This window comes from Oncorhynchus nerka, linkage group LG17 (assembly GCF_034236695.1).
Source record: "Oncorhynchus nerka isolate Pitt River linkage group LG17, Oner_Uvic_2.0, whole genome shotgun sequence".
Classification (NCBI taxonomy): Eukaryota; Metazoa; Chordata; class Actinopteri; order Salmoniformes; family Salmonidae; genus Oncorhynchus; species Oncorhynchus nerka.
The window spans coordinates 14,717,978-14,734,445 of NC_088412.1; the positions used below are offsets into that span (position 1 = coordinate 14,717,978).

Below are 16,468 nucleotides of genomic sequence, written 5' to 3' on the forward strand. Positions count from 1 at the left end.
GTCTCAACACCGTCACCTGTCTCAACACCGTCCCCTGTCTCAAAACCGTCCCCTGTCTCAAAACCGTCACCTGTCTCAACACGGTCACCTGTCTCAACACGGTCACCTGTCTCAACACCATCACCTGTCTCAACACGGTCACCTGTCTCAACACCGTCACCTGTCTCAACACCGTCCCCTGTCTCAAAACCGTCCCCTGTCTCAAAACCGTCACCTGTCTCAACACGGTCACCTGTCTCAACACGGTCACCTGTCTCAACACGGTCACCTGTCTCAAAACCGTCACCTGTCTCAAAACCGTCACCTGTCTCAACACGGTCAAGTGTCTCAACACGGTCACCTGTCTCAACACGGTCAAGTGTCTCAACACGGTCACCTGTCTCAACACGGTCACCTGTCTCAACACGGTCAAGTGTCTCAACACGGTCACCTGTCTCAACACGGTCACCTGTCTCAACACGGTCACCTGTCTCAACACGGTCACCTGTCTCAACACGGTCAAGTGTCTCAACACGGTCACCTGTCTCAACACGGTCACCTGTCTCAAAACCGTCACCTGTCTCAACACGGTCAAGTGTCTCAACACGGTCACCTGTCTCAACACGGTCACCTGTCTCAACACGGTCACCTGTCTCAAAACCGTCACCTGTCTCAACACGGTCAAGTGTCTCAATACTGTCACCTGTCTCAACACGGTCAAGTGTCTCAATACGGTCATCTGTCTCAACACGGTCACCTGTCTCAACACGGTCACCTCTCAATACTATCACCTGCCTCAATACTGTCATCTCTCAATATTGTCACCTCTAAATACTGTCACCTGTCTCAATACTCTCAATACTGTCACCTGTCTCAATGCTGTCACCTGTCTCAATGTTGTCACCTGTCTTAATACTGTCACCTGTCTTAATACTGTCACCTGTCTTAATGCTGTCACCTGTCTCAACACGGTCAAGTGTCTCAACACGGTCAAGTGTCTCAACACGGTCAAGTGTCTCAACACGGTCACCTGTCTCAACACGGTCACCTGTCTCAACACGGTCACCTGTCTCAATACGGTCACCTGTCTCAACACGGTCACCTGTCTCAACACGGTCAAGTGTCTCAACACGGTCACCTGTCTCAACACGGTCACCTGTCTCAGCACGGTCACCTGTCTCAGCACGGTCACCTGTCTCAAAACCGTCACCTGTCTCAACACGGTCAAGTGTCTCAACACGGTCACCTGTCTCAACACGGTCACCTGTCTCAACACGGTCACCTGTCTCAAAACCGTCACCTGTCTCAACACGGTCAAGTGTCTCAATACTGTCACCTGTCTCAACACGGTCAAGTGTCTCAATACGGTCATCTGTCTCAACACGGTCACCTGTCTCAACACGGTCACCTCTCAATACTATCACCTGCCTCAATACTGTCATCTCTCAATATTGTCACCTCTAAATACTGTCACCTGTCTCAATACTCTCAATACTGTCACCTGTCTCAATGCTGTCACCTGTCTCAATGTTGTCACCTGTCTTAATACTGTCACCTGTCTCAATACTGTCACCTGTCTTAATACTGTCACCTGTCTCAATACTGTCACCTGTCTTAATACTGTCACCTGTCTTAATACTGTCACCTGTCTTAATACTGTCACCTGTCTCAATACTGTCACCTGTCTCAATACTGTCACCTGTCTCAATACTGTCACCTGTCTTAATACTGTCACCTGTCTCAATACTGTCACCTGTCTTAATACTGTCATTTCTAAATAGTGTCACCTGCCTCTACACTCTCACTTGTCTCAACACGGTCAAGTGTCTCAACACGGTCACCTGTCTCAACACGGTCAAGTGTCTCAACACGGTCACCTGTCTCAACACGGTCAAGTGTCTCAACACGGTCACCTGTCTCAACACGGTCAAGTGTCTCAACACGGTCACCTGTCTCAACATGGTCACCTGTCTCAACACGGTCACCTGTCTCAACACGGTCACCTGTCTCAACACGGTCACCTGTCTCAACACGGTCACCTGTCTCAACACGGTCACCTGTCTCAACACGGTCACCTGTCTCAACACGGTCACCTGTCTCAACACGGTCACCTGTCTCAACACGGTCACCTGTCTCAACACGGTCACCTGTCTCAACACGGTCACCTGTCTCAACACGGTCACCTGTCTCAACACGGTCACCTGTCTCAACACGGTCACCTGTCTCAACACGGTCACCTGTCTCAACACGGTCACCTGTCTCAACACGGTCACCTGTCTCAACACGGTCACCTGTCTCAACACGGTCACCTGTCTCAACATGGTCAAGTGTCTCAATACGGTCATCTGTCTCAATACTGTCACCTGTCTCAATACTGTCATCTCTCAATATTGTCACCTCTAAATACTGTCACCTGTCTCAACACGGTCACCTGTCTCAACACGGTCACCTGTCTCAACACGGTCACTTGTCTCAACACGGTCACCTGTCTCAACACCGTCACCTGTCTCAAAACGGTCACCTGTCTCAACACGGTCAAGTGTCTCAAAACGGTCACCTGTCTCAACACGGTCAAGTGTCTCAACACGGTCATCTGTCTCAACACAGTCACCTGTCTCAACACTGTCATCTGTCTCAATACTGTCACCTGTCTAAATACTGTCACCTGTCTCAATACTGTCACCTGTCTCAATACTGTCACCTGTCTCAACACTGTCACTTGTCTCAATACTGTCACCTGTCTAAACACGTCCACCTCTCAATACTGTCACCTGTCTAAATACGTCACCTCTCAATACTATCACCTGTCTTAATACTGTCATGTCTCAACAATATTGTCACCTCTAAATACTGTCACCTGTCTCAATACTGTCACCTGTCTAAATACTGTCACCTGTCTCAATACTGTCACCTGTCTAAATACTGTCACCTGTCTCAATACTGTCACCTGCTCAATACTGTCACCTGTCTCAATACTGTCACCTCTCAATGCTGTCACCTGTCTAAATACAGTCACCAGTCTCAATACAGTCACCAGTCTTAATACAGTCATCTCTCAATATTGTCACCAGTCTAAATACAGTCACCTGTCTCAATACTCTCAATATTGTCACCTCTAAATACTGTCACCTGTCTCAATACTGTCACCTGTCTCAATACTGTCACCTGTCTTAATGCTGTCATCTGTCTTAATACTGTCACCTGTCTCAATACTGTCACCTGTCTCAATGCTGTCACCTTTCTTAATACTATCACCTGTCTCAATACAGTCACCTGTCTCAATACAGTCACCTGTCTCAATACTGTCACCTGTCTCAATACAGTCACCAGTCTCAATACTGTCACCTGTCTTAATACTGTCACCTGTCTCAATACTGTCACCTGTCTTAATACTGTCACCTTCTTAATACTGTCACCTGTCTTAATACTGTCACCTGTCTCAATACTGTCACCTGTCTCAATACTGTCACCTGTCTTAATACTGTCACCTGTCTCAATACTGTCACCTGTCTCAATACTGTCACCTGTCTCAATACTGTCACCTGTCTTAACACTGTCACCTGTCTCAATACTGTCACCTGTCTTAACACGGTCACCTGTCTAAACACGTGTCACCTGTCTCAACACTCTCACTTGTCTCAACACGGTCACCTGTCTCAACACGGTCACCTGTCTCAACACGGTCACCTGTCTCAACACGGTCACCTGTCTCAACACGGTCACCTGTCTCAACACGGTCACCTGTCTCAACACGGTCACCTGTCTCAACACGGTCACCTGTCTCAACACGGTCACCTGTCTCAACACGGTCACCTGTCTCAACACGGTCACCTGTCTCAACACGGTCACCTGTCTCAATACGGTCACCTGTCTCAACACGGTCACCTGTCTCAACACGGTCACCTGTCTCAACACGGTCACCTGTCTCAACACGGTCACCTGTCTCAACACGGTCACCTGTCTCAACACGGTCACCTGTCTCAACACGGTCAAGTGTCTCAACACGGTCACCTGTCTCAACACGGTCACCTGTCTCAACACGGTCAAGTGTCTCAATACGGTCATCTGTCTCAACACGGTCACCTGTCTCAACACGGTCACCTGTCTCAACACGGTCACCTGTCTCAACACGGTCACCTGTCTCAACACGGTCACCTGTCTCAACACGGTCACCTGTCTCAACACGGTCACCTGTCTCAACACGGTCACCTGTCTCAACACGGTCACCTGTCTCAACACGGTCACCTGTCTCAACACGGTCACCTGTCTCAACACGGTCACCTGTCTCAACACCGGTCACCTGTCTCAACACCGTCACCTGTCTCAACACGGTCACCTGTCTCAACACGGTCAAGTGTCTCAACACGGTCACCTGTCTCAACATGGTCAAGTGTCTCAATACGGTCATCTGTCTCAATACTGTCACCTGCCTCAATACTGTCATCTCTCAATATTGTCACCTCTAAATACTGTCACCTGTCTCAACACCGTCACCTGTCTCAACACCGTCACCTGTCTCAACACCGTCACTTGTCTCAACACCGTCACTTGTCTCAACACCGTCCCCTGTCTCAAAACCGTCCCCTGTCTCAACACCGTCCCCTGTCTCAAAACCGTCCCTGTCTCAACACGGTCACCTGTCTCAACACGGTCACCTGTCTCAACACAGTCAAGTGTCTCAACACTGTCACCTGCCTCAATACTGTCACCTGTCTAAATACTGTCACCTGCCTCAATACTGTCACCTGCCTCAATACTGTCACCTGTCTAAATACGGTCACCTCTCAATACTGTCACCTGTCTAAATACGGTCACCTCTCAATACTATCACCTGTCTTAATACTGTCATCTCTCAATATTGTCACCTCTAAATACTGTCACCTGTCTCAATACTCTCAATATTGTCACCTCTAAATACTGTCACCTGTCTCAATACTGTCACCTGTCTAAATACGGTCACCTGTCTCAATGCTGTCATCTCTCAATACTGTCACCTGTCTCAATACTGTCACCTGTCTCAATGCTGTCACCTTTTTCAATACTATCACCAGTCTCAATACAGTCACCAGTCTCAATACAGTCACCAGTCTCAATACAGTCACTTGTCTCAATACTGTCACTTGTCTCAATACTGTCACTTGTCTCAATACTGTCACCTGTCTCAATACTGTCACCTGTCTCATCTGCACAGACTATATTGATACTTTGCTCAGGTCACCTCAAGGTGTCAAGGAAATTCTCAAATTTGTATCACTGAAAATCTTGAACACAAGATTTAAAGAACTAAAATGGCTTCCTCATCTCCTTTGACTCATCTGCAATGACTATATTTATATTTATAGATGAGAGAATCTCATACTGCACCTGTAAGATATCCACCAGAACACCAGAGTGTTTATGGTCATCAACATGGCTAAGAAGAAGAAAAAATGCTCCAGATTCCCTTCATGCAGGGTGTTTGGGTACCAGTTACCTGTAGTTGGACAGGAGAACAGTACTATCAGTGGCCATAGGACTAAACCACCAGAATGCAGACAGACCCCCATCAACCATTCCAACATGAATGTATGTTCCTCTTCAGTTTCTATGGTTACGATAATGTATCTGTTAGTGAAGCGTTTACCTCCAGAGAGTAGGTAGACCAGCTGGATGATGAGGGCTCCCAGGAAACAGCCCCCTCCGTAGGACAGGGTGAGGAAGTGCAGGGAGATGCCTCTGATATGACTGGGTGTCAGGTGGAAGGAGATCACAGAGCCTGGAACAGAGAAGAGAGGAAGGCTGGGAAGAGGAATACGCCTTCATTCGGTTCAAACGTCCCTTGTCGGTCTGTAATACACCAGTAGGGGTCATCCTAACCCTAGCTTCCAGAGTTCACAATACTATCCTCCATGTTGGCAGTTGGTTCCTGACTCTCCAGATTCTAACTTCATCCCAATGACATACAGTTGAAGTCAAAATATTACATACACTTAGGTTGGAGTCATTAAAACTCATTTTTCAACCACTCAACAAATTTCTTGTTAACAAACCATAGTTTTGGCAAATCGGTTAGGACATCTACTTTGTGCATGACACAAGTAATTTTTCCAACAATTGTTTACAGACAATTATTTCACTTATAATTCACTGTATCACAATTCCAGTGGGTCAGACGTTTACATACACTAAGTTGACTGTGCATTTAAACAGCTTGGAAAATTCCAGAAAATTATGTCATGGCTTCAGAAGCTTCTGATAGGCTAATTGACATCATTTTAATCAATTGGAGGTGTACCTGAGGATGTATTTCAAGGCATACCTTCAAACTCAGTGCCTCTTTGCTTGACATCATGGGAAAATCAAAAGAAATCAGTCAAGACCTCAGGAAAAAATTGTAGACCTCCACAAGTCTAGTTCATCATTGGGAGCAATTTCCAAATGCCTGAAGGTACCACGTTCATCTGTACAAACAATAGTACGCAAGTATAAACATCATTGGACAACACAGCCGTCATACTACTCAGGAAGTCAATGCGTTTTGTCTCCTAGAGATGAACGTACTTTGGTGCGAGAAGTGCAAATCAATCCCAGAACAACAGCAAAGGGCCTTATGAAGATGTTGGAGGAGCCTGGTACAAAAGTATCTATATCCACAGTAAAACGAGTCCTATATCGACATAACCTGAAAGGCCGCTTAGCAAGGAAGAAGCCACTGCTCCAAAACCGCCATAAAAAAGCCAGACTACGGTTTGTAACTGCACATGGGGACAAAGATCGTACTTTTTGGAGAAATGCCCTATGGTCTGATGAAACAGAAATAGAACTGTTTGGCCATAATGACCATCATTATGTTTGGAGGAAAAAGGGGGAAGCTTGCAAGCTGAAGTACACCATCCCAACAGTGAAGCACGGTGGTGGCAGTATCATGTTGTGGGGGTGCTTTGCTGCAGGAGGGACTGGTGCACTTCACAAAATAGGTGGCATCATGAGGGAGGGAAATTACGTGGATATATTGAAGCAACATCTCAAGACATCATTCAGGAAGTTAAAGCTTGGTCGCAAATGGGTCTTCCAAAAAGACAATGATGCCAAGCATATTTCCAAAGTTGTGGCAAAATGGCTTAAGGACAACAAAGTCAAGGTATTGGAGTGGAAATCACAAAGCCCTGACCTCAGTCCTATAGAAAATGTGTGGGCAGAACTGAAAAAGCGTGTGCGAGCAAGGAGGCCTACAAACCCGACTTAGTTACACCTGCTCTGCCAGGAGGAATGGGCCAAAATTCACCCAACTTATTGTGGGAAGCTTGTGGCATTTCACATTCTTAAAATAAAGTGGTGATCCTAACTGACCTAAGACAGGGAATTTTTACTTGGATTTAAAGTCAGGAATTGTGTGAAAAACTGAGTTTAAATGTATTTGGCTAAGGTGTATGTAAACATCCGACTTCAACTGTATGCTGTCCATTGACATTCTAAATGTTACACCCAGTTTGTCTCTGTGTACGAACAGTGTAGCAGCAATAGGTGTGTCAGAAATACATGCTGGCTCTCCGTCACTCACAGGAGGGGGTGACAAGGGCCTCAGCCAGACCCAGTAGGATGTACTGGGGAGCCAGCTGGATGCAGGCCATGGAGGACACCTGCAGCACCTTCCCTGACAGGGCCTGCTCCGTCAGAGGATAGCCCTTCCTGTGGACCTCAAACAGGCCAGCTACCAGGACAGACAGAGCTGCACAGGCATGACCCAGTGCTGAGAGAGGAGGAGGGGAGAGGGAGAGATATGGAGAGAGAGACATTAACATTGACTGAGTCACTGATGAGGGTGGTATTTGTGCATGTGTGTGCATGCTTGTGTGCCGTGTGTATCTGTGTGTGTGCCGTGTGTGTACGCCATGTGTGCATGCCTACTGATGACTCTGGCGGGGGAGAAGGGTGTTTTCTCCATGGACAGGTAGCAGGAGGTGACACACTCCATGAGAGGGGCTAGCAGCAGCAGAGGTAGGATGCTGATGAGGTTCATGGCACCGATGGGCAGGAGGAAGCCATTCAGGTGCAGGTTAGAGTTCATGGTCTGAATGTAGTAACCTGATGGAATCTGTGGAAGAGGTCAGGCTAATAACAGATTCTATGGCATCTTTTTTGATCATAAATAAGCATTATAGATTTGCCTTTTTTACCCCGAATATCTGAAAAATAATGTATTTGCACTTTCCACTGAAATTAAACAAGGACCTGAAAATGTTGTAAAAATCTCCTGTGAAGCATGTCAGTGAAGAGGCCTGATGTTCTCCATTACATTGACCTGCCTGAGTGATGCAGGCGCGGTACAGTATCTGCAAGCCGTACAGGGGGAAGAGCCTTGCCAGGACCTTGACGTTCTCCACGTGTGTCTCACTGTAGCACCCCCCGTTGTTCTCCTTGGCGCGGTCCAGCCAGCTGGCTACGTCTCCACTCAGGTGGCGGTAGTGCAGGCAGCACATCTTCAGAGAGTTCAGGAACACCCCCAGAGTGGTCAGCAGGGAACTGCCTGCACAACAACCAAAATGTAAGGTTCTAAATAAACAGAGTAAAAACTAACTGACAACTAGGGAAAGCTCAAACCAAGTTTTTTCACCCAATGGGTCAGACAACTGAACAGACAAAAACATGTTCCCACCAGCACAAGTATATATAGTCGGGCCTCCCGGGTGGCGCAGTGGTTAAGGGTGCTGTACTGCAGCGCCAGTTGTGCCACCAGAGACTCTGGGTTCGCGCCTAGGCTCTGTCGCGACCGGGAGGTCCGTGGGGCGACGCACAATTGGCCTAGCATCGTCCGGGTTAGGGAGGGTTTGGCCGGTTGGTATATCCTTGTCTCATCGCGCACCAGCGACTCCTGTGGCGGGCCGGGCGCAGTACATGCTAACCAAGGTTGCCAGGTGCACAGTGTTTCCTCCGACACATTGGTGCGGCTGGCTTCCGGGTTGGATGCGCGCTGTGTTAAGAAGCAGTGCGGCTTGGTTGGGTTGTGTATCGGAGGGCGCATGACTTTCAACCTTCGTCTCTCCTGAGCCCGTACGGGAGTTGTAGCGATGAGACAAGATAGTAGTTACTAACAATTGGATACCACGAAATTGGGGAGAAAAAGGGGTAAAATTAAAAAATTTAAAAAGTATATATAGTCCACTTTAGGCAGGAAGTTAAGTGATGTGGGTTTAAACTGTTCCTTCTCCCTTATTATGACCTGACCTGGAGCCCTATTAATCCACAGCTATCCACCCTTATCAGTGACGGCAATCATGTCTGGTTTCAGTCGTTGGGTTGTAATTTGAAATACTTGCTACACCAGAAATGAATGGTTATGTGTAGGAGGAATGTATATGGTGCGGTCACTTCAGATTGGATACGACCCAGTTGTTCAGTCTTTTTGTTCTGTATCTATGGACGCGACCCAGTCGTTCCTTCTAAATGCTCCATTGCCATACTGGCTAGCAACGTTCTTTTCCCTTGCTTGCTTGCTAGCCAACTAATGCTAACTTAGTGTCACGTCAAACAGTGCAGCCAGAATAACAACAAAGTAGCTGCATTTGTTCAAGCTGTATTCTAGTGACATTTATTTGGATATCCATAACAATAACAATGAGCTAATGAGGCACTTTTTTCGCCTGACATAGAGAATGTGCTCTCTCGTCAGGACACTGTTGTTCAGAGGAGCTAGCCAACAACACAGCTAGCACAATCACTTCAAACTGAAGCTATAAAGACTGTAAACCAGCTGCACTTTGTTTCGTTTTAGCTTTTTTTCAATTGACATTTCTTTGTATTCTGTATATACATAAACATTTTGCTAGCTGATTCATGATTTCGACTGGCTGAGAAACTCTGCCTGCCTGCCTGTCTGTCTTGTTCCAACTCCCGACATGTTCATTACTATGGGACAGCTGGAGATTGAATTTGAATATTGAAACAAAGTTGCAAATGTCGCAGAGACGGACAGCAAGGTTTATACAAAACCCCGTTGTTGAAAACGAAATGTTAGTCTAAAATAAATGTGAGATAATGTCTAGATGCATTTAATAGTGGAGATCAAGTTTATAAATTGCCTGGCTGGGCTGATGAGAAAGTGGATTGAGCAGTCAGATGGAACACAGAAAATAGGCATTTTAACATAATAGATTTAGCCAGTGGTAACTTATGGAATAGACACTGGCTGGAAAGCGGTTTTAACCAATCAGCATTCAGGATAAGACCCACCCGTTGTATATTAGACCACAACAACCACATCTATACTAGAATAGACCACAACAACCACATCAATACTAGAATAGACCACAACAACCACATCTATACTAGAATAGACCACAACAACCACATCAATACTAGAATAGACCACAACAACCACATCAATACTAGAATAGACCACAACAACAACATCAATAATAGAATAGACCACAACAACCACATCAATAACTAGAATAGACCACAACAACCACATCAATACTAGAATAGACCACAACAACCCCATCAATACTATAATAGACCACAACAACCACATCAACACTAGAATAGACCACATAAACATAGGTACAGTGGGGCAAAAAAGTATTTAGTCAGCCACCAATTGTGCAAGTTCTCCCACTTAAAAAGATGAGAGAGGCCTGTAATTTTCATCATAGTTACACTTCAACTATGACAGACAAAATGAGAAAAAAAATCCAGAAAATCACATTGTAGGATTTTTAATGAATTTATTTGCAAATGATGGTGGAAAATAAGTATTGGTGGCTTGCCCAACTGTATACACATACACTGTAACACAAAGGTGAGACTGTCTGAGGTTGTGTTAACCTTTCTTGGGCCTGAAGGTGAGGTTAAGGTTGTGTTACCTTTCTTGGGCCTGAAGATAAGGTTGTTGCGGACCATGTGTATGGCGATGAGCATCAGCAGCACAGACATGAAGGGGATGAGGAAGCCCAGGTTGTTGGCCACTGACTGCTGGATGTAGGCGATACCCAAAAACACTACCGTCGAGTTCAGGTTCACCAGCCAGTAGAACCTGAGAGGACAACATTACAACTAGGCTTGAGGGGAAACTTTTTGGAATGAAATGCAGGCCCTGTGATCTCCACATTAATCTTGGTACCCTTAACCAAATCAGCTAGTCACTGAGAAACTATATATCATCACAGAGATGGCAAAAGATACATCAAAATTGATCTAGTTACAAATACAATATACTCTAAAGAACAATATATCAAACAAAAATACAATATACTCTAAAGAACAATATATCAAACAAAAATACAATATACTCTAAAGAACAATATATCAAACAAAAATACAATATACTCTAAAGAACAATATATCAAACAAAAACAATACAATATATCAAACAAAAATACAATAAAAAGAACAATATATCAAACAAAAATACAATATACTCTAAAGAACAATATATCAAACAAAAATACAATATACTCTAAAGAACAATATATCAAACAAAAATACAATATACTCTAAAGAACAATATATCAAACAAAAATACAATATACTCTAAAGAACAATATATCAAACAAAAATACAATATACTCTAAAGAACAATATATATCAAAAAAAAATAAACAAAAATACAATATACTCTAAAGAACAATATATCAAACAAAAATACAATATACTCTAAAGAACAATATATCAAACAAAAATACAATATACTCTAAAGAACAATATATCAAACAAAAATACAAAATACTCCAAAGAACAATATATCAAACAAAAATACAATATACTCTAAAGAACAATATATCAAACAAAAATACAATATACTCTAAAGAACAATATATCAAACAAAAATACAAAATACTCTAAAGAACAATATATCAAACAAAAATACAATATACTCTAAAGAACAATATATCAAACAAAAATACAATATACTCTAAAGAACAATATATCAAACAAAAATACAAAATACTTTTGTAGTTGTAGTTAGATAAACTACAAATACATACAGTGGGGCAAAAAAGTATTTAGTCAGCCACCAACTGTGCAAGTTCTCCCACTTAAAAAGATGAGAGAGGCCTGTAATTTTCATCATAGGTACACTTCCACTATGACAGACAAAATGAGAAGAAAAAAAATCCAGAAAATCACATTGTAGGATTTTTAATGAATTTATTTGCAAATTATGGTGGAAAATAAGTATTTGGTCACCTACAAACAAGCAAGATTTCTGGCTCTCACAGACCTGTAACTTCTTCTTTAAGAGGCTCCTCTGTCCTCCACTCGTTACCTGTATTAATGGCACCTGTTTGAACTTGTTATCAGTATAAAAGACACCTGTCCACAACCTCAAACAGTCACACTCCAAACTCCACTATGGCCAAGACCAAAGAGCTGTCAAAGGACATCAGAAACAAAATTGTAGACCTGCACCAGGCTGGGAAGACTGCATCTGCAATAGGTAAGCAGCTTGGTTTGAAGAAATCAACTGTGGGAGAAATTAGGAAATGGAAGACATACCACTGATAATCTCCCTCGATCTGGGGCTCCACGCAAGATCTCACCCCGTGGGGTCAAAATGATCACAAGAACGGTGAGCAAAAATCCCAGAAACACACGGAGGGACCTAGTGAATGACCTGCCAGAGCTGGGACCAAAGTAACAAAGCCTACCATCAGTAACACACTACACCACCAGGGACTCAAAACCTGCAGTGATAGACGTGTCCCCCTGCTTAAGCCAGTACATGTCCAGGCTCGTCTGAAGTTTGCTAGAGAGCATTTGGATGATCCAGAAGAAGATTGGGAGAATGTCATATGGTCAGATGAAACCAAAATATAACTTTTTGGTAAAAACTCAACTCGTCGTGTTTGGAGGACAAAGAATGCTGAGTTGCATCCAAAGAACACCATACCTACTGTGAAGCATGGGGGTGGAAACATCATGCTTTGGGGCTGTTTTTCTGCAAAGGGACCAGGACGTACTTATTTTCCACCATAATTTGCAAATAAATTCATTAAAAAGTCCTACAATGTGATTTTCTGGATTTTTTTTCTCATTTTGTCTGTCATAGTTGAAGTGTACCTATGATGAAAATGAAAGGCCTCTCTCATCTTTTTAACTGGGAGAACTTGCACAATTGGTGGCTGACTAAATATTTTTTTGCCCCACTGTACAGGTAAATACATTTGCAAGTACACACCTTCACTACAACATTCTCAGTAATGCTAACATTTTTTATTTTTTTTACTTGCTTTGACTGTAATATGTGGTTGTTTATCTACTGTACCTTAGTTGAATGCCTTGTAAATTGTTCTGGTTATGAGTGTCTGCTAAACGACAAACATTAACATTTCAATTAAAAAAATTAACAATCGCAAAGCACACTGGGTATTATTATTGGCCTTCTTATGGGTGCGGAGGTCATTATTTTAATACCCATTATGCTTTTCAACTGTTCTTTTTTACTTTGACATTTTTTACATTTAGCACAGTGATTCTCAACTGGGGGTCGCGGGACTTGCACAGGAATATATATACATACATGTTTTTAAAATAAAACATTATGTTGAAAGGCAAACGGTGCACCGCTTATTGTTGCTGACTTTACACATGCAGCGTGTCCGCAGTGGTGAAATGGCTAGCTACGTTCTGCCCCCCACACACACTGATGCAAAGAAATTACAGATTTCTCAACACACACGGTACAAGAAAGGCACTTTGCGCATCATACCTTGCGGCCCAGCACATTGCTAAGTGCAAAAAAGCCCACACCAGCAGAGAAGATCTCATACTCCCTGCTGATTTATATCTGCACTGGTATCTTGGGAGAGTCAGCCACCAACAAACTTAAAACCATACCCCTATCCAGTAGTAATTTTAGCATGTAAATCTTGGTTGGGCAAACAACCTCCCCCCAAATGTTTTGATGCATGCCAGCAAACCCACAACACAACACTAAACAACACATTAACCATATACACTATAACGGGGAATAGTGCCCACACAATTAAAGCTGTCCCAACAGCAGAGTCCCAACAGCAGTCCCTACACCTTACCACTGCTACACCTGGCTATCAGTGAAGCCTTGTCTGGCAGCGAACCAGTTAATTCCTTTTAAAAAACATAGCTGGTATGACTGACTTGCTTAAACAAATGTGGTTTAACTGACAATTGAGATGTACAAAGTATGGCATAAGGGGACGACGAGTGGATAAGAGGCAATCCGTAATTTAGATAAAGACATTAATGAGCAAGCTAGGACAGACGTAGTCATTATAACTATTTGTTCAGCACTTTTGAAATGTACTGCGACAGAATTCAGAACATTGGTCATTCTTATAGTATTCTCTTTGTACACCAAGTGAGAACCGTAGGATAGATAAAGGGGGCATATAAGCAGACAATGAAAGCTCTTACGATATTCAATGATTAATGTTACATTTCTCTAAAACAGGTTATAGGCTACATGTGCACCACCAAGTCAGAACAGTAGGCAGAATTAGGAGGGCAAACGGGACCAAATTATTAGGGTGAGGCACATGGGCTACTAACAGCTTACTACACAACATACACTTAGTATTACTTTATTAGCTACAGTATGCATATCTCCCTGGCATATTACATCATTTATGCAGCAGCATACAATACATTTTTGGACTCACCTTGTGGTGTTGGGCTCACTTGAACAGGTTGTGGTCCTTTGTGGGCAAATATTGTCATCAAACTTTGTCATCAAAGTCCAGCATTCTCTGGATTTATGGTGCTTTCAAGACAACTGGGAACTCTGAAAAAAAACAAGTTTGAATCATGATGACGTCAGTGATCTTCATGTCGGCGTTTTTTTTCAGAGTTACCAGTTGTCTTGAACTTACTGAAATCAGATTTCTCAGTTCTGAGTTTCAGGTTGTTTTGAGTGCTGCAGAAGTCATCCTGGATTGACACCATGGACGATATTGAATGTTTATCCTTTTAAGCTTGGAAAAGAGACCCTTAAACCAAGATTTGGACCACACACCCACTCCACTGAATAACAGGCTAGTGATTGCTTTGCAATGCTTGCAGTTAGCCACTGACTCCTTCCAAACCACTCACTGTTGAATTTGCGATTTCAACTTGATGTGTAATGTTTATGTCCAATGGTCGGTGAGCACAGATACGTTTTTCTCTACATTATTTCTCTTCGTATGACAAAGATTAAAAAGGATTTGCCAGTAGTTTGTCGACTTGATTCATGATGATGACTGATAGCCTGCTAGCTAAGATTTGAAGCCTTCTTGGATGGGCACTTCTAATGCAACTCTATGGCAGCACCCAAGGGGCTTACATTTTCGAGCTTGAAAATACAAATTACATGGGAGTGTAGTTCAGTGTTATTAAAATTACAATATACATATTTCAAATACATGTAACAGAAATACTGCCCGTGTGCGTGTGTGTGTGTGTGTGTGTGTGTGTGTGTGTGTGTGTGTGTGTGTGTGTGTGTGTGTGTGTGTGTGTGTGTGTGTGTGTGTGTGTGTGTGTGTGTGTGTGTGTGTGTGTGTGTGACCATGTCTGCTAACACACCTACCTCCTCACCAGTCAAATCCATCAAGTGTGCTAGGGCTTCTGTGTTTGATTATTGAATAGCTGAATTGTTGAATGGCTCTAGGGTGCATTAGGTAATATTGTATATTTGCAACTAATTGATTGACCTTATGTTTTCATATTTTCATTCATTTCTCTGCTGAGACTCTAGCAGGGTTGAATTACTCGTGCAATATTATAGAGACGTCTTTGTATTCCATTTGTGAATTTGAGAGCAGTTACATTTCCCCAGACCCAGTCCTCAGCGTTATATTGGACCAAGCAATTCAGTCTGTGATAAGAAAGGTTTCCATTGGGTTGAAACACCAACTCAGGATTTTTTACATTTTTTATGTATTGTCAAGCCGGTCCAGCAATTCATTCCGTGGTAAGAAACCATTGCAGGGGATGGCTTTCCCTGAAATGGGTTTTAGAAAATCAGGTGGAAACAAGCACTGTCATTATCTGGGCACAGGGGAACAAACAGAATATTCTAGTCACCCTGCATGTGCAGCAAAATCGACTTGGCAAAGCCAGAGCAACTTTCAATTGGTGCATTAGTATATCACCTTAAGATAGCCGTGTGAGACAGCAACATATCCCAATCATATCAAGTATATTTTCCCTCAACAAAGTATTTATAAAAAAATGGCATATACATTTACATTTAGTTAATTTAGCAGACACTCTTATCACACCATAGTTCTACCAGACGTCTGATACCATTGCAGGGTGAATGGGTTCACAAGATGTGAACCATGATAAAAAAGATAGCATAGAAAAGTATTTCGAATTTTGAAAATACAAATTACAGCAGTGTAGTTCAGCCCAGCATAATTCAAATGACCTAAGTAATTAAAAAACGTATTTCAAATATGTAACATAAACACTGGCATAAATATCTGCCTATTACCCAACACTGTTACATTTCCTTATCAAAGAAACCACACCCCCTGTAGAGACAGAGTAC

The 16,468-nt window shown here is 43.2% G+C and overlaps 1 protein-coding gene across 1 annotated transcript in view; it reads right to left on the reverse strand.

The window, feature by feature from the left end:
* slc15a5 (solute carrier family 15 member 5) overlaps positions 1 to 16,468 on the reverse strand; it is a 30,953-nt gene that overhangs the window by 2,115 nt on the left and 12,370 nt on the right. Inside the window, exons 3-8 of the mRNA XM_065002772.1 lie at positions 10,821 to 10,990; positions 8,265 to 8,485; positions 7,867 to 8,053; positions 7,520 to 7,708; positions 5,603 to 5,734; positions 5,344 to 5,452 (exon numbers count right to left, since the gene is read on the reverse strand). Coding sequence (XP_064858844.1) covers positions 5,344 to 5,452; positions 5,603 to 5,734; positions 7,520 to 7,708; positions 7,867 to 8,053; positions 8,265 to 8,485; positions 10,821 to 10,990 — 1,008 coding nt within the window. The remainder of the gene's footprint in view (positions 1 to 5,343; positions 5,453 to 5,602; positions 5,735 to 7,519; positions 7,709 to 7,866; positions 8,054 to 8,264; positions 8,486 to 10,820; positions 10,991 to 16,468) is intronic.